We start from the raw sequence: 25,962 nt of genomic DNA, 5'->3' as shown, positions 1-25,962 counted from the left end.
TCGTTTGGAATTTGCAGTTTCAACCACTAGAGTCGCTCTATCCAACTCTCGCAAAAATACCAACATCGCGTGACAAAATTGAGTTCTAAAAATTGCTCGCAAGTGAATTGTTCTGTGATTATCGATAATTACTTGATAATTATATAAACTGGAGCAATGAACAGACTCTGATAGTGAAAAGATGTGGGAAAACGACGGCCTAGCCCTTCAAATCGATCAACAATCCTGACCAATTTGACACGTGATGAAAAAACTGATGAATTAGAAAAATGAATTTAACCTCACAAGTACAACGAGTTAAGTTCCTCTACAAAACCATTCTCAAACTGCACCGGGGCTTACCTTTGGAAATTCAATCACTAGGTAATAATTATGTACGGGATGAATTCAGGAGACACAAGAACTGCAATCCTGCCGAAGCTCAAGTTTTCATGACTGAATGGGCTGTAAGTATTGCTATACAGTAGAATCTATTTTGGAAGAAGTCTATATATATCTTATATATTTTTCAATCTTTGCTGTCTGTAATTTCATGAGCAGTATGGTTTTCAGGACTATGCAACAAAACTAGCTGAGCAGTTAGGATTGCGAGGACCGCAGCAAGCCAAAAAATTGGGTGTAGATTTAAATGAAGATGCGCTAGAGAAACTAAGAGATGAGCAAATACACCAACTCTATGAATTGATGGTAGCAGCTACTGGAAAAGATGATGAAAAGAATACAAACAAAAAAGTCTAAGTTGGACGTATTCCTTTGAATATTTCAATCAAAGTCAAAAGACCATGGAATTGAGAAATGAAGATTCAGTTCTGTGAAGTTGCAACAATTCAGGATTTTTTTAACTCAAGTAAAAACTTGCAGGTAGCAATTTATCATTTCTTTGTTCTGATCTAGCATAAGTTTTAGTTAATAGTTATTTTATTTGAGAAATGATATCAATGTCAATGTTAACGTTGGCTTATAAATGTACTTAATCTTTAGTACAAATGAATTTTGCCTTATATGAATGGAAGTCATGGTTTGAGTGATCCGCTGTTGCTTTTGATCTGATCAAAGGTGCCATATAATACAAGTTGCACGTAGAAACGAGTCTTGTTATTAATAATAAAATGTAATATTATTCATTCATTTGCCTACATTTGAGAACCTCGAGGCTTTTGATTTCTCAAAAACTTATTCCCATCTGTTTCTACGAACTCGTGTGATTCAAATTTTGCGCCCTATCGCATAGCTGACACGATGTCACTAGACGTACGTACGGTTCACAGTGCAGCTCGAGTAACCATAACCTAGTAGTTTGACGTTTCAATTTTCATGGCCCTCGGTTGCTTTGGATTCTAAAAAGAGACAAAGAATTCGAATGAAACAGAAAACTAGAAAAAGTTGAACATTCACTATCAGAAAGTTAAAAGTATAGAATATAACACGCGTATGGATAAATGTAGGGTTGCTAAGTGTAGATAAAATGAATAATATTGAAATTGAAGACACTTATCACCACGATTTTACGACAGCTTCTGAATTAGAAGTATTTGTAGCCCGTCTTGAGGAGATAATTCGAGAATGGAAATTACCTCGAAGTAAAGTTCTCCCTGCATTGAAAAAAGGGGATCTGGTCAACCTACCATGGGAAGAATCAACTGAGAAATTACAATTCGCTGGTGAGTAATGAACCCATCATGATCCAAAAATCATCTAGCTGTTCTGCTAAATTGAATTCCAATTCTTCTGTCCCATTTCGGATTTATTCTAAAAAAAAATATGATTTTTCCAGATGTAGAGTTTATGCTCAAACACTTCAACCTCAAAGTAGTTAATGAGGAGGAAATCGAAAGTGTTACAGAAGAATCTGAGGAGAGTAGGAGTCAATGTCTTCAGGATGCTCTAGATTCATCTAATGATTTTGCTAGACTCGATCGAGACCACCTAGATTTAGCTACTTATTACGGCATAAGGGAATTTTTAATATTGGTTCCCACCAAACAGGTGGCAATAACTGACGAAACCCGTATCAAGATTCTTCTGAGCTCCATCACAATTGCAGCTAACAATTCCAACTGGTTAGTATATTTATCAACAATCAGTCATCCATCAAACAGCAGTCCATTTTCCATCACACAATGTTGTTTTACTTATGTTGTTTTCCAGCGAAGTTCCTATATTCGTTCAAGTTCATGAGCAATGGCAATCGTTTTATTTGGGTGTCAGCGAAGGACGTGGTGTTTGCAGTCATTTCGATATGGTACATCTACGAAGAGTGCCTCCTCATTGCAAATACCTCAATGGTTAGAAATCCTTGAGTGATTCAAGTATCCACACGAACACCTCAAATGTTTGATTGTTCATTGATATTCATAAAATTATTTACAGGGCTGCTAACTTTATTCAAACAGAAAATTACAGAGGGATGCGGCGTCCGATTAGATCCTACGTTGGTCGCCATCAGATTTTCATACCTACTAAAAGATTGGACTAATAGTACGTGGACACAAGATCCTCCAGATTTTGATTTCATGCAAGGGAAAACCCTGGGTGTTGCCGAGCTCGGCAAACTTCCGTTTGGTGCTTCATTTGACCCAGTAGGGTGAGACTGTAAAGACATATTCAAGTCAATTGTCATGAACTACCAATCAGAATTACGGAATATTACGTCCTATTCTAACTTAGTATAAACTGGTCGATAAGAAGCGAATGATTTTTTATGTCTATTTTAGCGAGCTCCATCTTTTTACAACTTGGCCGGAAATGCCAGAAAATGTGGTAGTGGACAGTGAAAGTTATACGGACTTAGAGCCGCAGCAAGCTCCAGAGTGGTCTGTGCAAGTAAAAATGATTCCATCGCCCGCGTGCTTACTTGGGGAATACCTGATTGATTTTATACATTTGTGTTCAAACCAAAAGATGTTGTCCGAGCTACTAGGTGATTTTGCTAATTATGCTGAAGGTGATGGTCAAAATTTGAGCTCTGCTTTCAATGCATTAACCGAATCTAGAGTACCTACACTTTCAACAGTTGTCGGTAAAGCGACGCCTAAAAAGTCCAAACCCGTGGAGGGTCCAATCTCGGAAGATATACTCCTACCAATATTGTATTTTTTGTTCCCGGATGCCGAAGATGATCCAGTAAGCATCAATTTGTTATGATCCCGCAATGTCTCTGCAATATTCTAAAGTCTTGCTTTATGTCCTCAGAGAGCTCCTTATACCGATGTAAATGGATACAACGTAGACGATGATCAGTGGAAAGGTGTAAAAACTGTCGCAGTAGACAGTCTGGTATGGAGATTGGCGATAGTCGCTGCGCATTGCGCACACAATCTCGGGGGAGCTCCAGCCTTGGCACATCTCTGGCACGAATTTATTCAAGAAATCAGATTTCGCTGGGAGAGAAATATACTCATTCCTGGGTGAGTAGAAAGCTCTGTTTTTATCAACGTGTGTCATTAAATTACTAAAGCGGTGGTGCAACTTTTGTATGCTGGGAAGGAGCGTATTCTCGTTCTACATTCCCTTTAATAGAACTGCGTTGCTAAATCAGTCCTATTATTGCCCGTCCAGAAGGGTATTTATTTAGAGACAAATTCATGCAATTCATTTGCGATGATAATCAACGACATTGGTTCATTCGTTTTGATGCGATTTTTGATCTAGTTTTCATTCAATCGTAGCTGGATTAATAGTTGTGAAAATCTATTGTCATGTAGAGCTACGCAGATCTTCGTGAACCCTACGATTAGTTGCACGTGTAAGACTTTTAAATCGGATAATTGACATTGAAAAGAAAAACGGAAACATTGACAATGGAACGCGTACGCGTACCTATGTTCTATTGTAGACTCAGCTCAATAAGCCTAGAAAGGTCATAAGGCATTCTCATATTCCTCATTATCTTTTGCCTGGGACAAAATTTCACTGTTCGCACGTGAAAACATGACCAATTATGAATAATTTTCACTTGCATATGACGCGAGCTATCATCTCCGTAATAGAGAAATATTTAACTGCGTTCCAGTAAAGTCTGATGACTTTAATTTGCTGTCATTAACGTATTGTAAAGTTGTTTTTTTTTTCCAGTTTAATAACGCTACTTTCATAAAAATAATTATAACATTATCATATACTTATATTAATCGATAGGGTATAATACATTAACAGCTAGCTAATTCTTGACTTATGCTAAACGATTTTAAATGTGCTTGAGCAGAATGATGGAGATGAATGTCAGATCATAATGGTACGAGACCACCTCTTGTCGTTGGATTTCGAGCCATGTAAATATCCATGTCGTGATCTGTCCAGTTATTTTCTTCGTAGTTGTTAAGGGTGTGCGTAGAGTCTGCCAAACTATAGCGACTCCCGGGACGAGGTGGATGTTGTTCTAAAGTGCGATTACGAGATCTCGGGCGTTGCCTTCTAGCCGACGTGTGCGGTTGATGGGCATGGCTCGCAGGGAAGCTCGCCCGCGAAAGTCTGTCCGATGCCGCTGCGAGAGACTGACGTGACTGTCGCAATTCTGATGAAAAGAGAAATGAAAAATCATGTATCACAGCGTTGTAATTCTAAGCAGAGTGGAAGCGATGAAACCCACTTACCTGGGCGTGAACTGACAAGATTAGACTGCACTGGGTTCGGACCGAAATATCTCGTTGAGTTGTTTGAGAAGCTGTGCTGCGATTGCCCATCGGCAATCGAACGGGTAGAAACTTTTCCACCCCCAAAATGCGACGCTTGAGATCTCATGTCGTCGATACATGCGGCTCGATTTATTGAACCTGGCGATAAATGCGCTTGAATAAAAAGTGCGAAATCGATTTGATCGTATTAAATTTTTACAATGCTGGATTATTCACCCTGGCGCTCCATCGGAAAAACCCTCGGCCTTGGTATGCTCCTGGTACTGTAAGCCGAAACTTGATCCCAATCTTTTTGATTGTTAAACGCACTTAAAGTTGCTAGTGAAGACAACGGCCCACCTGGACTTGGCGTCGGCCCGATACCTGAGCAGCAATTAACTGGCAAGCCTGCGATCGGACCCCCTATTTTTGTTTGATCCAAGCTGTGTAGGGTGTGGAGCTTTCTGGCTCTTCTGCGGTTTGCGACCACAAATATTATTACCGCGACAACGATTGTCGCGCATATTGCGGCACTAGCTGCTATCGTTATCTTGTCCATGTTCGACGTTGGTGAATTTTCGGTCCTAACTTCCTTGCATTGATTGTACGGGACATTCGAAGGGCTGACGTTTGTTTCCTCTAACGAAACTACGCAAACGATCATGCACTCCTGAAACACAATATCAGTTGTTGCAAGTCACACTCTTTTGAAATTTTCATTGAAGAATTATAAAAATTCTACCTGTGACGGGACATTTTTTATCTTGAATTCACGTTCGCTTGCTTCCAGTGGTGGTGCTTGTTTGAAACTTGTCTCACCAAACAAGCGATAGATGACTCGAAATCCGAGGATATTTGAAACTTCCGTGTCCCAATAGATAATCACCGTGTTGTCTTGTCTCAAGACATCCTTAACGATAATCTCTTTATCAGATTTTACTTTGTAAAGTGGGGATCCTAGTACAAGCGGCGGCCTGGGTTGATGCTGCTGCAAACTACTGCTCTGATCTTGGTGATGCTTGAGAGGTGATATCGTAGTTCTTGTGATGACAACATTGCCCGTTCTACTCATGGCAGGTCTACCGGTTGTTCGCAATGTACTTGTCGAAACGACCGGTGCTTCCGTCACCCTCTCGACACTACCAGCAGGACGACTTGTGCTGGATATTACCGGTGAAGTCGATGGTCGCTGCGTGGTGGTTGTAGACGTTGATTGAGTTGGTGGCAAAACCGACTCTACTATATCCTCCCCAGGACCCAGAATGTCCTTCGTATCTACACTTTCCACCGTTCCAACGGCGATAACTCCAGTAGGGCAGATCATTTCTGAAATTATTCATTCGTATCGTCAGAGTAAGATAAATTTCGCGTCAACGCTCATAAATGCACCAATGAAAATAGATTTGTCAACAATTTTACAATCGATGGTGATTTTACCCTCTGGTCTGATGCTGTAGAACGTTCTATTCTGTAACTGCAGTGGACCACCGCAAAATTGTGGTTTTTCACGGCTGGTTACTTGAAGGTCCTGCTTGCGTATCCAGTCGATGATCCATCTGAGTTTACAGTCACAATTCAAAAATGGCCCACCAAAACTCAGGCCTCGTAACGTTCCGTTGAGGTGTATCAACGCCGCTTCAGGCACAGTTGTCAATGGATTTCCGTCGATCGCTAACAGAGTCAACGAAGGATTTCCTTGGAATGCATTTGTCGGCAATTCTGTTATCAGATTAAACCCAATGTCCAATACCTTGAAGGGAATGTGTCGTTATTGGCAGGTAGATTAAATATCCATTTTCGCTAGAAAAATCAAACAACTGTCAGGACCCACTGTAGGGACTGAGCAGAAATACTCACCTTCAAATCGCGAACACTGTTTATAGCTGTGGTAGGAAAGTCTGGAATCAGATTGCTCAGCAGGCTAAGAGAGCTCAGAGTATTTTTTACGCCATAAAAAGCGTCGGCTTCAATATTCTGGATGAAATTCCTCTCCAGGTTCAATCCAGTTAGTCTGTCGAGTCCATCGAAAGCTTGGGTTCCCGCTGAACCGGGAAGTTCTCGTAAACTGTTGTAAGACAAATCGAGGAATGCAAGAGTTTTCAGGCCCCTCAGAGCCTCTGGTACCTTCTTCTGCCTGGTGCCCTTGAGATTCAAGTTCTTCAGCGTTTTATCCAGTCCATGAAATGCACCGGGGGAAATGGTCACTTCGTTATCGGATAGTTTCAGCGTAATGAGTCTGAGCTTAGCGAAGGCATCGTCGGCTACTCTCGTTATTTTGTTCATCGATAAATCGAGGACTGTCAAATTTTGAAAGTTCTCTATCGTCCGCGAGGGAACTTCCGTCAATTCGTTGTTACGGAGGTTCAAATTCTTCAGGGATTTCTCCAGGCCTCTGAACGCGTGAGGCTGGATGGCCTTGATGCGGCAGCCGGAAAGTTGAATGTTGTGAATCGTCAGCGATGAAAGGGCGTCATCCTTAAGGACTCCTATGGAACTGTCATTCACGTACAAAAGGTCTATGGCGATGTTCGAAGCGTGAAGTCTCAGTGACCCAACCAGCTTATCGTAATCAACGACATCGCACTGGACAGAGAGCTCCTTCGCAAGATTATAGTCGCATATGCAAGAGCCTTGAAGTTCCGCGACATTATCCTCCCAAGGACACGGAGAAGTTGCTGCAACCAGGCAAAACGTCCCTGCCAGTAACGTCAGAAGAAGTTCAAGTACCGGACGATCTGTAAACACAGGAAATCATCTGTTACCGACAAACTGGGTATCATCGTACATAACTCACGTTACGAATGAGTATCATATTTTCTAAGCCTGAAACAATTGCGTATGAATTAGCATCGTTTTATGCAGATTTGTTGAATTTCGGCTCAGTTTCAACCCAATAATTCAACGTCTAAATGACCCAGTCTCGCACGTAGAACGTGAATACCCATTGTCTGATGGTGTTCATTTCAAATTTTGCATACCATACGCCTGGAAGTTATACATACGTAATTAAAAACCGCTATTTAATTAACTTGTGCGAGCCTCGCGAGAAGCCTACTCTGATCCGACGAAAAAAAAGGCTATTCGACGGTAAGAACCGTCTAGATATTTATTGCTTCAAATAGATTCACCGAGGTTTACTCTCACGTACGCGAATCTATCACGGATCCGCGATATAATAGAAACCGGCAGTTTTGAGTATGAGTTTTTAAAATCCCAACGACCCAGGAAATAATTATATCGAGTTAACCGTTGGTTCGTTGATCTACTATGACCCCAGTTTTCAACACTGTTTGCGGAATATTTTCACGTCTGAGAATATAACTGTAACAATTGATTTTTCGATAAGTTCGGTCAATAGACGACTGCTGTGGTAGCGTTGTAATGGCTCTGGTAAAGAGTCCCGTTGAATAAAATTTCTTGAAATTTTCTCAAGAAAATCATTAATGAAAATCTTTAAAAGCGTTTCAACTCATTTGATACCTCAGGGAATACTTTCTAAATTCAATCCGCATCGGAGATCGCTTCAAAGTCGAATAAATTCTTCGGAATTTGTTTGCTATGCATTCGGAAATCTGAAGTACACGGTGCTAACCGATCGAGGATCAACAACTTTGATACCTTGAAATTATCATCGTCGTTCTACCGATTTTTTTGAAATTACGATTCAGCCTCGCAAGCGGGTGTTCGTGTTCAAAATACCCCTGAGCTTACGATTGTCTTTCATCTTTTGCTTTTCTTCTGTCTTTCTTTCTATCCTTACAAGCGTATCCTTATTCGGTGCAACAATGGGAGAAACGTTTGCATTACATTTATATCCAACATTCGATTCATCTCCACTGTCGTGTGTGTCGTACAAATGTGATCAAACTCGTACGCATATATGCATGTATACACCGAGCGTAGGAAAATTCACCGTTGGTTATTCCTCATTGTATTATTATAAGTTCGTACGACCGATCCGCATAGGATTATATCCTCACGCGTCCAGGTATGTATTCCGATGTGTAAATGGAAATTGTATTTAATTATTACGGTGCCGCTGCTCACCGCTGCTCGTCAGCCACGGACGTTACCTTGGCCAGAGTCTTCGTAAACGCGCCCGTGGCCCGTACCGTGAATACTTCGACGTAAGCAAGTGTGATCCGTTACGAGTCAATGCCCCAGCACGGTAAACGTGCATCTGTCTTCTAGCTAACTTTTTCACGTATACCCGCGTAGCAGCAGGTATATGGAGAAATGGCGTATTACGTTCCATACCAGATATAATCGGCCTCGAAAAGTCTGAGCTCGAATGGTCGGAAGGACTTGAATTTTGAAGATTCGATATCGGCGGACTGATTCGTTATAGATACGAGGGGAACAAAATTCTCACGAGTGTTGCACGCTAATGTTACGTAGCGATATGGGTGTACGAACAACCCGTACCCTGTTCTCTGCATGTTTATGCGGTTCGTTAAACGGAGTTTGTAGACCTCAGGAAATTTCTAATGGTTACAAGATGAAATACAATATTCCAGTTTTCATCTGATCGGAAACGAAACGTCACACGTACTTTGTGTACGTAACTATCGTTTAAATACATGTACAGACAATTGTGTGGAACTACGAGTCAAATTCCCAACTGATTTCTCACTCGTTTCAGTACAGGTATATAATATTCGCTTACATTCATCTTATTGCAAAATGAAAGTTTAGACGGCTAGACTACTCCCCGTGTAAGCAGTTCGTTTCTTCATTACGTTTTGTTAGACGGATTGCTATAGATCTGATCCTGTTGCTTTTCCGCTTTCGCTTTAATGTCTCTCGCGGTGAACTTGAAGCGCAATTTTTTTCTTCGTCTCTTTCTTCCTTCTGTGCTTTCTTGAATGTATTATGTAATACTCTCAATGCAAGTCCAAGGTCTTTCGAAATAAATCAACTAGAAAAATCCTCCCACTCCAATAATTGATCTGGTTCAACATGTGATCGAAAAATATTCGCGAATCACGCGTGGATATCAGTGGTTTCGGTATTCCTTTTTCTTCTTTTTGGATCCGACGACGTTCAAAATAAAAGTTTCATAGTTACATAATTGAACTTCGTAATAATCATCGTGTGTTTTGCAAGAACTGAATTAACCATCGTCGATATTCCTTTATTACGTAATGATCAGAATTCCTATTAACATTTTTATTATCAAACGTTCGAAAAAGCAGAGCTTGCAATAGCTGTCGAATAGAAAAAAAATTCTCTTACGATCGCGTATAAAGAAATAAAATTACGGTATACTTCACCGTGAAACGATAATATTTTTACAACACGTTATCATCCGCTTCGAACCGAATGATTTCCGAATAATATCATCATCTGATTAGCTAATCTTCCGGTTTCTTATAATTAACGATCCTCTCCGCCCTTCCCCTCTGCATCGTTACCCAATCGCCTGTTCAATAAAAACCGGCGTGTGATCCGACGAAAAATGAACGATGTAGTTCTTCGGTTGAATATTCTTCTTATTTCCCTTTCACATTTTTCAAAGTAGCTGTCAAGCGTCCCCATGAACGACACGGTGGAAAAAAATTCAAGAGCAATACCAGTAAAAAATCGTACAATGAATTCTTCAACGGGTCTAATGACCCTTTCTTAATTTTCTTCTTCTTTCTTTTTCACGTATATCCTCCTCACCCATTAAGATTTAGCCTATTATCCACACATTACGGACATGTGGAGTTAGTGAAACGTGGTTCTAGTTTACGGTTGTGGGTACTCAAACCACCGGTACCCCAGAGGCAATTAATTATTTTTCTTTTGCTCGCTACATCGCTCCTCGAAGGCAGTAGGACGCGGAACACTTGTTAACCGGGGCAAAAGTAGGCATCGCGTTACGCACACGCCAGATTCATTCACCGTGCAGATCTGCACTCGGGTTATCGGTTCTGTACGCGTATTTCTTCTCATTTAGTTCTGCTCCGACTTCCCCGCGGCCTCATCTTCTCCTGATAATCGCCGGCCGGCTTCGTTATTATTTTACATCGAATCCAATCTTGTTGCGGTGCAACGACGGTAGGCGACGCCGTCTCATTTTTCTACCGAGGCTTTTGCCTGAACGGTTTTGCTCGCTAAAATAATTCCTTTTTTTTTTTTCCATGCATGTAAAAGCCATAATAATAATTTTACCTAGGTGTTCAGGTTAGTAGACGATATGTTCCGGTAACCGGAAAATAGCAAATGGCGGTAACGAGCACGCGAACTACTGCGGCATTAACGCAGGTGCCTGTATCGCATCACCCTTAAATTCACGCAACTTGCTTTTAGTAATTAACTGCAACTACGGCAGCTAATTGTGCGACGATAATGGACCATTATACGACCCCCTTCCCCCCGTGTTCTTCTTTTCTTCTTCTTGGCTGTATACTTTAAGTTTTCTTTCTCGAGGAACCGTAGCAGATAATAGATAGTCGCGATCGTCCGATTTTGTCATTTTGTTAATCTAATTTAATACGGAATGGAAAAAGGATTCTCAATTTCTGGGAATCTAGATCTTTGAAAAAAAAAATAAAATGAAATAACAATAATATTGATACACCTAGTTTTTTTCTTTCTTTTCATTCTTGTCATCGGAACCAGGTCAACCGATCTGAGAATCTTTGGACGGATTCGTTCATCCGTGAATAAATAATGATGTTAGATTTTTTTCGATTTTTTACTCGCCGCAATTAGAATACAAGCACACCTACATGGTACATAGAATTCGGAGATTCGACTGGACGTACGTTAACTTTTTATAATAGTGTAATAAATTTTACCTAACACGAATAAAATTTTATATCGCCAATAATAAATTTCGAAAATTTCGTAATCTCCTCCCCTTCGCGCCCGCCGCGTGTGCATGATCCGCTGAATTTCTATTTGGTAATACGACAATCAACGAAATGGCAAATTGCAATTCGAATATTAACAAGAAAAAACGAAGAAAAAAAAAGAAGAAGAAGAAGAAAGGCAAAAGAATGATTACATTACATGGGCATATAATAAGTATTTATCGAGATACATATATACCATTATGAGGAGATCATGACATGACATATGACGCATCTGTGCACAGGGTATGGAACCGCGGGCCTAATGGAATTCCAGCTATAGCCTTTCACTTTCGTTCCCTTTTGACTCTTTTTTTCTGTCTTTTTTTTGTATCTCTTTCTCTGTCTCAGCCGTTGTGTACACGAGTATGAGGATTATTACACTCCTATTGAATAAATGTATTTCCATGTTATTAAGATTACGACCATAAGTTTGCAGCAGCCGAGTCCCGAAAGGAATGGGATCGTATATTACGCGTACAAGCTGAATCGTTCGTTCGGTGATCCATAAAATTCTTTCGGATACTTCAAATCTCTCGATTAGATCTATGCGAGTGAATATTTGTGTTCTCTAACCGTCGAATCGACATTAGCATTTTCTATACCACTTGGTCAATTATCGGTGATCGATGATCGATAATCAATGATCGCGATCGCAGTGATTGATAGGAGGACCAAAAATTCTAATCGTTATTCGTTTGAAAAATGATATTTCTCTTCGCTGTGTTCGTGCGATGATTTATTGCGTGTATGTATATGTATACCAATGTGCGCTAGATTTGTCATTTTTCTTGAAAAGGAATAAATTGAAAAATCAAAAATAGAAAATGCGGCTGCCCAGCAAATATTTTTTTCGATAATTTTCGCTCCCCAGTTCTTCTTTTACGATTAGATCCGTAGAAACGCGGCGGAGAATCTAGACGCATGGCGACCGGTTGCAATAAGTGTCGTTTATCCTTAAAAGCGTTCGATTTAATTTCCTGAATCCCGATCGTTCGGTATCGCCTAGTTTATATCTATGATCCCACTTTTCGCTTTCCTTTCTCTCTGCACTACAGTGCACCGGTAGGTATGCATGACGCGTATTTCTATATTCATTTATTATGGTTGTTGGATGTGTATTGTAACGAAGATAGAGTTTATTCCGAATGGCTGACATATTTTCTTGCCATGGTGGCCGCAATAATTATCACTGTCAAACGATCCGTGCATACCTATGCCGTTAGAAAGTTCCTGCTTATTTATACACTGAAAAAATATCGTCGCAAGGGTTTTACATTTTTTAAATTTCTGCAGAAGGGAAAAAAATCGTTAACGAACGAATGAAAATTAAAAGCAGAGTTGATCGATCGCGTACAAAGCGATAAAGAAATGAAAAATATAGTCGTAATTTGTTGTAGAATCAAACTTCGAAGCTCTTCTATTCGGATAGATTTATTCGAACATTATATCATGGGTGTATAAATGTTTAGATCTATGGAGAAAAAAATTGATTTCAACATGAGGAATTTTATGGCCCACGTGCCAAGGTCGAAAAAATTAAGGGACGTTCAATTAAAATAAGAATCGAATATATATGCAGATATAAGCATATTACGGGGACTGTGTAATATTTACAGATAGAAAATTCTCGAATGAATTTTTTCTTCTCCCTCCATGTGTACGTTCGTTCATTTGGTTGTGTGTGGTATTTGGATTTTCGGGAATCGTAAGAATTTCAGAAAAACAAGGTCAGCTCGCGATGTTCAGGTTTTGAAAATTTTTCGAGAACAAGAAAAATTTCCTCACGATATACCAGCTACTCGTTTATTCTCATTCAAATAGCCGGTTCTTTTTTTTCATATCTGTTCCGGATACGAAAACCTGTACGGGTTTATAGATATGTGAGAAAGGAAAAGAAAAAGAACAGATGAAAATATAACCGGAGCCCCAAAACTCGTTCGTTTAATGAAACGTCATCGAAGATTCGGGGCAACCATTGGCCATGTGTGTAACGATAATCATAACTCAAAATAAGCCGATTTCTTTTCAGCGACGTGAGAATAATCGAAGAGATCGTTTTTCGAATTCGTCGCGTTGTTCAATCGTGAAAAATATCGACCCCATATGATTATAACCTTGGAAAAGCAATTGCCTTTCGTCGTCATATATATATATATATTTCTAATCCTGGATTGCAATGTAATTCAAAACCTGATAGATGTGTATTACATACATAGCTATATGTTTACGTATATACATGGGAAACGAACAATTGTTATAAACGCTACGGACTTCCGTCGATAGTAAGAAAACATTTTGCGCAACCTGCGGCGAGAAACAAACTTTACTCTACATATATACGCATGTCGTCGCGGTAAATATGGAGTACATCTGTAAGTAGCATATAATATACATATTTCTCCATACTTCAATTTCGAGAGAATTTCAAGAAATCTCCGTGATCGATATCGAGCCGCGTGCACAGAGACTCGATACCTACCGTTCTTTCTTTTGCGGGCATTGAAGTCTCCGCGCGCGGTGTATAATCATATTTAGGTACCGCACGAGCTTGTATGAATTTCCGAGTTATTTCCGATTCTACACGAGATTGCGCGTACAAATGATCGTGTGCAGACACACGATTCGCACGAGTATATTATAATAATTCGTGCATTTCTGAATTTTTCAAATTACACCTGTATATCTTTACACGTCTACGTATATTGTATTGTTTCGCAAGTTCGACGCGGTGTCGTGTTCATAAGGAATATTTACGAAACTGCGATGTTGCGAACGCTACAAAATAATCGCCGGAGGACCTGAAAAAGCATTAAAAAAAAAAAAAAGAACCTGCAGCGCAGGAGCAGTAGACCAACTCATATATGTATACGTTGCATTCTAGTGTCTCACAGTTCGCTATAAAGTACATTTTGCGCCAGACCCATAGTTCGTTATAGTAAAAGCTGTTACGAAACTGGCTCAAGTAGGGTGGGAATTTGTTCGTATATAATTGATTCGCTTATATACCGCACCGTTATATACACCACCCGAGATAAATTATAAATTGTACATGCGCTTAATTTCTTCTTTTGTTCGGAATTTTTATTCCTCGTTAATTCTTCTCTTCTCGTCTATTTATCGTTATATTTATAATCATTATTCCTCGTCTGTTCCGTTCCGTTTTCGTAACAGGCGAAAATAAGACAACACCACGCACGTGTTGTGGACGATTCTATTTTTCGTTTCATCCGTTTCGTAAATTCATTTTTCCATCGATCGGAAATCCGGAGTTGCAGCAGCTTATACTGCGTCGGAATCAGTTTACAAGAAGAAGGTGACTGAGAGCAACAGCTTGCATGTAATATGATTATATATACCTATGTATACGAACGACTTTATCGGTCTTACGCTATGTCGTGTATAATTACGTCTGGCAAAAGTCGCGCGCCGGAAGTAGGGTAAGTCGAGGAAGTTGTTCCGGAAATGAAGAAGCGCGCGGCCCCGTTTGCGCGCTAAAACTTCATTTACCTCAATATGCGATGTCTCAAGATTCAGATCGCCCTGCACCCGATCCCGCGGTCGGAGTCGATGACTCGGGAATCAAAATTTTTGAGTAAAAAAAAAAAAGGGAGAGAGAAATACCTACCGATGACTGTAGGTGAAAAAAATTTCAGATGATAGGGGCGTCTTTCTATACGTAATGAAAAAATCAAAGCCACTCGATAAAAATCTTATTCAATTTACCCTCAAACTCATCTTCCCTCCTCGCCCGCTCTAATCGTTGATCTAATTTCCCCTTGTGTATGATGTACATGCAGTACAATGCATGTTATGTACTTTATGAACACAATTACGTGTACCTGCAAGTATATAATTACGGTCATTGATGCGTGATGTATATATTTATGTACCGCAGGTATACGCTTAGAACGTTATCGCTGGTTTATTATAACAGTATACCTGTAAATATGAAGGCGAGTAAAAAAAAGGAAAAATTCTTTCGCGCTCGAATAAAATAATGTAATTACAGTTTCAATTTATACATGTATATCATCGAATAATTCAGCGTTCGTTTAACCGCAGTGTATCCTAATAAAAATGTTATTGTTCCATCACGCGGCAGGATGATGCATCGAAGAAAGAAAGAAAAAAACAAAACTGATGAGGAAGAAATATGAATTTCTTTTATATTCGTTTCGGCGCACCTTTGCTACCGCGGTGTTTCAGGTGTTCGTGCATCCTATGGGTGTTTGTTCGCCGTATGCGCGCTCTCCTCGCACCCATTGTCAGCTGTAACGTTATTTGTAACCTGTAACCGGCTGCACTGCGCATATTTTATAATAAACACGAAACCGTCGTCGCGTGGGTCAACTTTCGATAGATAATGTGTATCGTAAAACCGCGTTGACTTCCATCTTGCAGCGGCACGGTGCTGAAATTTAACCAACCGAAATGATAAACTCGGGAAAACTGAGAAGACGGAATTTATTCTTGAACAAAAAAATTATATACCTTTGGGTTTATTTGTAAAATGCCGATGACTTGAAAACTTGCTTTATTCTTCTATTCGCGTATCTCTTTCTTCAAAGCGAAATGAAATAGGGTGAACTGGGAGAGGTGAAATTTGCAGGGGAATATCATTGAAAAACAGGCCGCCATGAGGCAAATTTTCTAAATTCCAATCAGGCATACACGTGCATGGCCAAATGTACTTTTCAATTATCTGCATACCTGTGTACTTCGAAATACGCGAATAGCACAATTTCTAATGTATCGTCATCTGGGCCGCGGTGAGAAATTGACAAAAATAAAAAAAACAGTTTATAACAGACCGGATAGGACGCCCGAGATATGATGAATTTTCGTATACCTAATGTTTAAAAAGCATACATAATCATGTAATTTAATATATTACGATGTATGCGATAATTTCGAGAAAACGAAAGGCTGTACCATAACGCGCCACATAGGATACCTATGTATATAATAGATTCGCAGGTGGGATCTTATTTCTCCTTTTTTTCCTCGCCTATACACCATGGAGCCCCGTAGTGTTCGTGTAACTCTGTTATAATTATTACATCCTCCTTCCTGCGGGCGATATAATGTAGAATATATAAAATAATAAATGGAATAATATTCCTGCGGGTACGTGACACGTAGGTACAGAAAAATGAAAGTTATACACCTACGAGCTCGTACCGCATACACACCTGTACGTTCTTGCAAAAAGCGCAATTATATAGTGCACCTATACAGGATAGAATTATTCTCCCATAGGAATAATCTTGCGGCTATGCCGATTCGATCCACGGTCCTTCACATCCTATCGGAGTTTTGGCTTTTTTTTTTTACACTACACGGGTATCTCATATTCGGGGTCCGGAAGTCACGTTTGAATTTCCGACTATCCCGACATTTATAACTCAATTCAGCATAGATTGATGAAACTGTAAAATAGCCTGCCCGCCGTATCGTCCTTACGCTTTTGACATTGAATCTACGCTTTTACTGACGGTGACACAAAGCGAACGTACAGGAAATTCGCTAGGATGGCAGTTAAAGGGTTAAATTGTGTCACCCGCGCAACGGAACATTAACCGCGTTATAGGTTTTCTGCTGCATTTATAAATATCGGCTCCTCATTTTCGTGCGCCTCACGTGCGCAGAGGACACGCCGTACGCCTTATTGTATTTCTTTATTCATTAACGGTACATCGCAACGATGATGTCTGGGCTTCTGTTCTGTAACTTGAAACGATGGAATGAACGTTATGAATAATATAAAGAAAGAAAAAGAAGAAGAAGAACTTCACTCTGGCGATCTTTTTCATTATTCGGTTATTTATTGAAAATTTATTCATCTTGGATCATATACTTACTCATTGTAGAAACGTTTTTTGTATGTACAGATGTAGGTATACACCAAATTTTCACGAACTTCCAAATTTCATTTTTCTCTTCGCTATTTTATGTCTTCGATTTTAATTTAGCAGTTCAATATATCTATTGTATGTTAGCGGTCGTATACCGCGTATCTAGTGCGTTGAATCGTTGCACAAAATTTTAATTGGATTAAAAAAAAAAAAAAAAAAAGTTACAAAATCGAAATCAGAACATCAACTTGCGTGAGAAATTTTTTCTTCAAAACCTGCTGCACTGTGTAACGCACGCATATATAATTTTTTTTCTCTTTTTCGATAAGTTTCACATGTATAAAATTGAATTATCATTGATTAATTTATCCATTCATTCGTTGGTTTATTCTGCGTTTCGATGAAAAATTTATAAGAAACAACCGCAGGTGCGTACATCCATTTTTTTTTTTTTTTTTTTTAAATATCCTGCCAGCGTCTCACATCCGTTTTATTTTCGGTTTCTTGCCCACAGGTACGTAGCTATTCTAGACGTATGTGCCGTACTACCTGTTGAAGGAGTATCAAGAATTGTTTCGAACGTAAAAAATGACGTTTTATGAGACATTTGTTTTAATTTTGTTGTCTTATTATCGGTATTATTATTACGACTATTTGATATCGATTAATAAAAAAATAGCGATTACACGACGTGATAGGGTGACCGATCACGTTTATACCGTTACTTTGTTCGCGTCGACGGTCTTGGCTGCAGCAACCTCGACATACCGTCGTTTAAGTTTTACGTTCGACGCACGACTGCAAGAAACCTGCTCAGAGAGTAGTGGTCTCCGGGTATAGGATTCTATATGTATACTCTCTTTGAACGAAATCAGGAGGAGCGGGATAAACCGAGAAAACTCGCGGTAGGGCAAATACTAGGCGCTGTTGATCTTGCCGATGTTGCTCCTCCAGGTAAAGGCGAAGGCTGGTTAAGAACTCGCAGTCTTTACTCACCTTCCTGCAGAGCCGGACCGAACGGATGCCCAGAGAAACAGAGAGGAGAAGAGCTGATTATCCAGCCTCCGGCTACGGCCAATCCTACGGGGTCATCGCCCACCTGTTGATTCTCTAGGAGCAGAAGACAACGACGTTTTATCATGCTAAAACTGCGAGCTCAGGCGGCGTCTACATTCTACATGACTAAAATTGTTGAATTCAACATCGATGAATCATGGAATTCGCGATCATTATGACCAGCTTGTTTTTATGAAAGTTCTCAAACAATCGCTGAAATTATATCGCGAAATTTGATTTTTTTTTTTTTTTTTTGTACAATTTTTTTCAATCATATCGTTCGTCGTTATCTCAAATCTGAGATTCGTTTGATATGCAGTTTTCAGATTCTTCAAAGTTTGGCGAATGTAAAACAAAAAAATAAAATGTACTGACAAAATTGAGGCTCGTAATACTCCAGAAAGTTTTGGATGATTCAAAAAAGAAACGAAATATTTCTTTGAAAAGTGAGTCTTAAGAATTACTTTTGAATGGTCGAGGAATTTCGACGTGCTCATTTTTGCTAGTGATGAATCTTGTTAGTTAATTGACCTCAACCGAAAGAGAATTCCAGTCCAGATCGTTGAAAATTAATATAATCATCCAGACTAAAAATGATGCTATCGCATCAACATCGTCTGAATTTCGATATAACCAGTCGAACTTGTCTGTAGGTAGCATTCTGTACAAAATGATAAAATATCCGAGAGAAGCAATTCACGTGATTATCGCATAGTGTTTTTTTCTACTCCTTTTTTGCTGCATAATCGACTTGAAATATTCTCCTATAGCTCGTCCCATAGCTTTCACTTTTGGGCAAAGTATTTATTTGAAATTTAGGCATAGACGTTGATACATATGGATCTCGATTCAGTTATAGTTTCTGCGAGTAAGTGCGAGGCGTAGAAATTCAAAATTTTTTAGTATAATTGCTAATTTCGTTGGGCTATTCGATTAGGCTGTATCCTTGATTTCTGAGAATCATTCACAAAACCGGATGGAGAAGATAACTGTCCGAAAATGTGTCCAGATGTTAATTCTGACATAATCGCCATCCGGAATGCTAATTTTTTTTTCCCTGGCTATTCCGAATCGCGAGGCGTAGAATTAACGTCGGTTTGTGGGTTGGACACCTTGTCCAATAGATTCTGAATCTTCAGATACAATCTCCTCATGGCTTGTATTTTCAAAATTCAACTCACGAGTCGAACCATAGCGGTGACGTTCCTTGTTTGAAATTCAGCCAAAGACCTTGAAATCTGATGAGGTCAATCATGGAACGGGATGAATTTCGATGACTCCGATGTATTCCAAAAGTTAGCCCCACGTTAAATCTCTAACTGACTCGTTTTCTGTTGTAACGAGAATCAGCTGGGTCGAAATTCGAACGTTGTGCAATTTCGATAAGAATCTGCGTTCTCCGCTGGTAGGCGACTAATTCTTTCTTTCTTTCTTATGTTTTCCTATTTATTTCGATCCGCTGAGCAGAGAATTGAGCAACTTTCGTTGAGAGTTTGTTTATCGAGACTCATTTACATCTCATCTTACTGGTCTTCTCGTTTAATGTACGTAATTTTTTATTTTTCAGCATCGGTTCGGGCTTCCCGGACTGCGTGCGGACTTGCTTGTTGCATCAAAAACTTCAGGTAGTGAGATATTTCGTAATTTTAGGCAGCAGAAAATTAGACCCCTTTCAAATTTTATGCCATTACAGCTCGTTCGAATCATTGCAGATGCTGAACTGTTGCATCGAACGAAAAAAGGTCAACGAAGAATCTATTTACAAACCACAGAGCATGGATATCGACGATCCCGATTCTGGTATTACTTCATCGATATTGCTGATTATATTCGTGAAGAGTCAGACAGAGCACCCTGGCATATACGGATCTAGTTTTGTTTTTTTTTCAATTTCAGAGTCAGAGGATGAATTTTTCGAATGCACAAACGACACAGGATCGGATAACGACGACGAATCTGTAGCAAAGGCACAGCGAAAAGTGAAACACTCTTTGTGGAATAAGCCAACCGGCCGTCTGGCGAAACACCCCTCTTTGAAACTGATCAAAACCGGTGCATCCTTGTACCTTCCCATAACACAGGATCCTGTCCCAAAAACTGAAGATCAATTAGAAGAGGATGCCGAGGTCATGATGCAGCTTGGAACGGATGAACATGCATCGGAAATGAGAGCAAGAATGATGAGCGCTTCGCTTCTCTCCGACATGGAATCTTTCAAGGTAATGGCTCATCGTTCGTCGATATATTTTTGAGAGGGTATTCAACGCTCATTGCTTTTTGTAAACAGACGTCCCTCTTCTCAAGCTTGACTCGATTGATTATTTATTCTAAATAATTGTGTTCGCGTAATTCAAGGCAGCTAATCCTGGTGCTGTGCTAGAAGATTTCATAAGATGGTATTCCCCGAGAGATTGGATTGAAGAAGAAGGCCTTGACGAATGGGGACAAATAAACGGTATTTTCTGGAATCTGAATTTTAACGTCCTACTCACTGACGCAAAATCTTTCTCGGAAGTCAGAATTTCCGTCTGATCTTACTCGTTTTCACTTCCACCGAGATTGAGTGAAACTTGTATTCATCTTTCGTCTGACTTCCATTTCATTGAAGCGATTCAACAACGAAATGAAAAACCTGAAATTTTTTAAGGCCACCTATCGCCTCGAATGATGATTCCCAACAACCCTTGGTCAAATGCATGGGCCTCAGCGCAACCGGTACCCGCGCATCGTCAAAAACGTTTGTTTGACGATACTCGAGAGGCGGAAAAGGCAATGCATTACATGACGTCGCAACGTCTCGGACAGATCGCCCAACTGCTTCTTCCAGTCTTGATACATGCGGGTCTCAGCACTCTTAACTCCCAGAAACAGGAAGCGTTACCAAATCTTTCAGACGTGGTACAGAGTATTTTAGGCAAATTACAATACGTTACTAAACCGATTCATCAAAAGTTGAAATCATACGAGGTTCGTCAATGCTTTTTCATCGGTCTCAGGATACCTTTAAATTAATATAGCCGTAAATTTGTAAAAATTTGTACCTATTTCTTTCAGGAAATCGCAAGTGACATAGAAGGTATCGAAGCCTTAGTAGCGCAGGCTAATTCGTTGCAGCATAAGCTGGGTGGTCAGCATCATTCAAAAGAGTTCACGGCATTCTTGATACAATTAATGCGCGGTAAAGAAGTGTCCGTTCCAGATGGGCCTCGGGGATACGTAGGATCCCGAATCACATCCATGTTCTACGAGGCTCAAAAGGTAAACTACAGTATACGCGTTGTGGTATCCGCTTTTAGCTCCTTGCCGGACTTTTTCTCAGCTAATTTTTGTGCCGCAGGCGGCGCATATGATGACCTCCGTCAATAGCAATCCTGACCCAATCGACACACCTAAAGATTTGGGAGTAGGAAAATTTCCGACACCATCTTGTAAAGAATTTATACTACGAGCAATCGCTCCTCGACCATCGCCGACGTCAACACCCCATCCGCAGCGCTTGTACGCGTCGCTGAAAAGGGACCACTTTAGACTGGCCGGATTGTTCTCAGAAGACACGATATTTCTGTAGAATAACTAGACTAATCGGATAATGTCCTGGATAATCGATGGTGCCAAAGCTGGTCATGGCAAACATTGCGACGTAATTTTTGTGTTTAATCAGCATAGGATTCAATCCACTTCGTAACAGATATAAAAATAATCCCGAAATAATGAAATCTTATAGAAAGCTTTGTAAACTATATTCCGCTCATTCGACCAATCAAACCCTGTTTTTAGTCTTTCAAGACGAAATTTGTTAATTATAAAAATTTATTATTCAAAAATCACTTATCAATGTTGAATTTACACATAGTCTACTGTACATTTGTTTTTTTTTTTATCAAATGCATGTGAGAATGAATTGAAATTCACACCGTTGGTTTTAACATGAATATACTGTTTTCGAGTCTTGGCTTTGAAATAAGAAAGTCACGTACGATATCATCTAGTTCGTCAATGGCGAGCTGAGCGTGGAGGCGCAATACTTGGTCATCATCATTTTTTCGTAGACTCAATAGAGCTCGATAGAGAGGAAGTAACTCGCTTCCTAGACTGGCTAGAGCGGCTTTTCCTAATCCTTGAAGCATTAGAGTTGCCACTAAAACAGCTGCTCTACGACATTCTGGAATTTTATCTGTCTTGATTATACTTCCGATGCATAGAATCACCTTGAAAAGGAGAAGCATTATTAAAAATTAGAGATAGTGGAACTCTGACATTCAGTCAGTCGGCTGGTTATAGAATACCCACCTCTGTTATTATATTTCCCAAACGGTAACCCAGGACTTTACAAAGCTCTCCAAGACAAGATAGACTAGAAGCTCGCACCAAAGGATCGACATCTCTGGTACCACAGAGAAATCCATTTATTAATATGTTTTTATAAGCTGGTGTGAGATCACCTGGAATCGCAAAAATCATCAACATTATTTTAGCGAAATAGTAATAAAGTCAATCTAGTTATTGCATCGCCAAGAGAATCGGTTTAGGTACCAAGGGATCTAGTCACTCTGACTAAAACCTCTCCAATCTTAGCTCGAGTATCAGGTGACAAGCTGCTATCTTTGCTGTTAGACGTTACATTGATGAATTCATGCACGAGTAACTCAATAACCGTCTTGGGGTAGGATGTAGCTAGAGTAGAGATTCCGTTGATAGCGCTTAAGTATATGAATGAATCTTCATGCTTGAGGTTTTCCTAAAATATATATTCATTTTGAAAAATTATGTTGCATAGGTGAAAATGTTACAATGGCTAATTTTACCATAATTTGTTCAACTCACTTGAAAAAGACACAAGATTACATCCTTCTTGGCTACAGTATCAGGATCTGAGCGTTCGATTAACTTTGTGAGCGACATTAAGCCATGGGCACGAACTGGTAGCAGTGGATCAGCAAGATCCCGTAACGCCTTATCGAATTCAGTAGCCTCCTGATTCCTTAGTGAGAGATCTTGGTAACGTGGTCGAGCAGAGGCACCTTGTGTTTTTATGATAGTTACAACCTCCTTGGACAGTGACGAGAGTTCTAATTGCGAGTCATTGCATTCCATTTCATTCAGGGATACCATCAACTCGTTAAACAGCTTCCAATCTATCGCTGACTTTGGTTTGCTCGTGAGTATAACTTTTACCAACATCAAACTAATGTACATTATGTTAAATTCTGTACCGCTGTCATTTCCGTTCACTTTATCGATTTGAGAGTTTTCTTTGATCAACGATTTTATGAACGATACAATTTGTTCTGGCTTATTGATATGTGCCTCTTGAATAGCAGATGTTTCGGCAAGAATTGATAGAAGCTTCGTTCGTACCAACTTGATTTCTATGTCACGCATTTCTTGGAGATCTCTGTCATTGCCCGTCAGCACCTCGTTTGATTTTTCATCAACAGATTCTTTGTCGTGACGTGATAGAGATTTCAATAAATAACAAAACAACTTGTAAGACAGTGCTGGATCAGATTGTACTAAATTCAATAGGCAGTCTCCAAGTTCTTCGCAACTAAGGCTTTCAGGCTCACTTGATATTTCAAATTCTCCAGTGGAGCCAAATTGGAAAGTCAATCGATCACCGAAATGGTGTTTTGTGTAACGGTTTTCTGGATCTAGAAACTGTAGGAACAAATTCTCCTGCATCGATTCTTCGTTCAAAAGTAAAAGCAGCAACTGCCGAATTGTATTTCTATGCAAATAAGCCGTGCGATATGCTTTGTTGTATAATTGGAAAAGGGGAAACGCGGCAATAGAAAGTAGTTTAATTGGTAAACATTTGAATTTAGCTCCAGTGGTGATAAAACATTTCGATAGATTCTCGATACACTTTGTGACTTCGATCTCAGTTTTCAGTATTGTAACTGGCTTAGATTCTTCGGTTTTAATTAATAATGGTCCCAAGATAGGATTAAGAATTTTCTCAATGAAAATAGTTGTGTTTTTCTCATAGAGTGCGTTGATGCACCAGTTGGTTACTATCAATGAATCTCTCGCTTTAGAATCCAGAAGATCGAGTAGCTGAAAGTAAGTATAAGTATATGACCATTTTGGGGAAAAAAGGGGAAAGAAAAAGTATTTTCGAACTTGGGACTTGATTGATACTAACCTGAGAGCATATGGATTCGTAATAAATCTCTGGTTGGGGGCTTTGCGGAGCAGCGATTAATTTTGCAATAATATCTAATTTTGACCAATGAGCACCTAAATCTATACCATTATCACATATGGATAGTACTAGAGATGCGATACCCTTTGGTTTCATAATCCTGTTGACCAGGAGTCTCCTGGTTTCTCTTTGTAGCCACTTTGGAGCACCTTGAACTCCAAGAATTATCATTAATTCTCGAATAACAATCGATTGCGGTGCTTTATCAATCATTGATGTAAGCCTTGCTTTGAACTGTGCCTGCTCTTCTTTTAACTTATTATACAGATCTACCGACATACTAAATTTCACTGACGCAGAAGCGTTATCTGAGAATTGTTTGTTCTCGGTACAAGGCTTCATCAGAGGTGCAAATGATAATTGTAAAAAAGCTGCAAGCAATGGCCCAAGTTGCAGTAAAACTGCTGGACGCATTGTTGTCTCATCAAAACAATCAGCAATCGTTTGTACTGTTGCAGATAAACGGTCATATTTCTAAAAATTAATTATGAAAAGTGTACTAACTCACTTGCAATTCAATATCAGAAAGTCGTAGATAAACTTTAAATACCTCTAGATCTGTGAGATCTTCGACAGGTAATTTAGCTGCTCGAGGGCATAAATGTTGTATGCCAATTCCAACCCCTGGCAGGAGGCAAGGTATCATCATTGATATTACAATTTCGATACTAATTTTCACGGAACGAAATTGGTTGACTCCCAGGAAGGTGTTGCTATCGAGTGGTATGGACTTTCGAACACCATTGAGACAATACAATAGTGTCTTCAAGTACGCTTCCCTATTATTGAATAATAAAAAAATATGTGTAATAAATCAAGCAATGGGCTGCTAGAGAGACTGAATCAATTGAATTTTTTCAGATAAAGTTACAAGGTATTACGACCAATGGACGAACCTCGGATTGTTGTTCCTTCCAAAAGTCTTTTGAATTTCATCAATGACGTTTTCTGGTAGAATTTGATGGACATTTTCCACAATTTGAACCAGCATATCATTGAAGTCTTCGGCGTTTTCTACAAAAAGTCGTTCAAACATTTGTCAGTCAGGTTAGTGACATTCACAGGTTACTCAAAATTCGTTGAACGATATTTGCTTTTCATTATACTTACCAAGGTCTTCAGTTGACGTTAACCGCAAAAGACTATGGTGATAATCCATTTTAATAATGAGCTCGCAACAAACACTACATAAAATAATTGTTCATATAATTTGAATCCATGATTTAAATGAATAACAATATTGATTCGTCGTCACAACACACGCCCACAGATTCCCCCTACGATGAGTAAAGTCCTTCGAACCTAACCAGAAACGTCCGTTGATAATATTGTACAATTCCTACTTTATCCTCACTTTTATTCTTTAGTTCGCAGTGATCGGAGTGACCAAC

General features: G+C 39.5%; 4 protein-coding genes across 8 annotated transcripts; 2 read left to right on the top strand and 2 right to left on the bottom strand.

The window, feature by feature from the left end:
- The first annotated feature begins 99 nt into the window (after positions 1–99).
- Positions 100–1,661, top strand: LOC105683729 (succinate dehydrogenase assembly factor 3, mitochondrial). 2 transcript variants are annotated; one of them, XR_007277085.1, is made up of 3 exons: positions 100–446; positions 553–861; positions 1,539–1,661. XR_007277085.1 is itself a non-coding variant. In XM_020851082.2 (2 exons), the coding sequence occupies exons 1-2, from the start codon at positions 270–272 to the stop codon at positions 736–738; spliced, it is 363 nt and encodes a 120-aa protein (XP_020706741.1). In that variant the 5' UTR covers positions 100–269; the 3' UTR covers positions 739–1,146. The 2 variants fall into 2 exon arrangements, 1 of the variants encoding a protein (XP_020706741.1); XM_020851082.2 differs by lacking the exon at positions 1,539–1,661 and having other exon boundaries at positions 553–1,146.
- On the top strand, positions 1,281–22,190 carry LOC105683724 (rab3 GTPase-activating protein catalytic subunit). Of its 4 annotated transcripts, none has more exons than XM_048650338.1 (14): positions 1,281–1,661; positions 1,775–2,060; positions 2,149–2,285; positions 2,371–2,584; positions 2,715–2,920; positions 3,014–3,123; positions 3,193–3,407; positions 19,934–19,991; positions 20,079–20,166; positions 20,263–20,585; positions 20,722–20,821; positions 21,014–21,333; positions 21,421–21,624; positions 21,704–22,190. In XM_048650338.1, the coding sequence occupies exons 1-14, from the start codon at positions 1,466–1,468 to the stop codon at positions 21,932–21,934; spliced, it is 2,688 nt and encodes an 895-aa protein (XP_048506295.1). In that variant the 5' UTR covers positions 1,281–1,465; the 3' UTR covers positions 21,935–22,190. The 4 variants fall into 4 exon arrangements, with proteins under 4 accessions (XP_048506295.1, XP_012251934.2, XP_048506287.1 ...); XM_012396511.3 differs by having other exon boundaries at positions 2,715–2,944; XM_048650330.1 differs by having other exon boundaries at positions 2,715–3,123; positions 21,014–21,264.
- LOC105683725 (leucine-rich repeat and fibronectin type III domain-containing protein 1-like protein) lies at positions 4,013–18,359 on the bottom strand. Its single transcript, XM_012396513.3, has 7 exons — positions 17,317–18,359; positions 6,471–7,348; positions 6,051–6,363; positions 5,356–5,939; positions 4,851–5,283; positions 4,593–4,772; positions 4,013–4,513 (listed from the first exon to the last, which is right to left on the bottom strand). The coding sequence occupies exons 1-7, from the start codon at positions 17,318–17,320 to the stop codon at positions 4,227–4,229; spliced, it is 2,679 nt and encodes an 892-aa protein (XP_012251936.2). The 5' UTR covers positions 17,321–18,359; the 3' UTR covers positions 4,013–4,226.
- On the bottom strand, positions 22,159–25,912 carry LOC105683722 (transport and Golgi organization protein 6 homolog). The gene is made up of 8 exons (XM_012396509.3): positions 25,682–25,912; positions 25,468–25,585; positions 25,122–25,350; positions 24,512–25,045; positions 23,191–24,423; positions 22,900–23,104; positions 22,657–22,808; positions 22,159–22,574 (listed from the first exon to the last, which is right to left on the bottom strand). The coding sequence occupies exons 1-8, from the start codon at positions 25,728–25,730 to the stop codon at positions 22,275–22,277; spliced, it is 2,820 nt and encodes a 939-aa protein (XP_012251932.2). The 5' UTR covers positions 25,731–25,912; the 3' UTR covers positions 22,159–22,274.
- Positions 25,913–25,962: the final 50 nt, after the last annotated feature.

The sequence above is a fragment of the Athalia rosae genome, chromosome 1 (genome assembly GCF_917208135.1).
Source record: "Athalia rosae chromosome 1, iyAthRosa1.1, whole genome shotgun sequence".
NCBI classification, from domain to species: domain Eukaryota; kingdom Metazoa; phylum Arthropoda; class Insecta; order Hymenoptera; family Athaliidae; genus Athalia; species Athalia rosae.
Note: the sequence above shows the minus strand (reverse complement) of the source record. Positions and strands in the feature narration are given on the sequence as shown.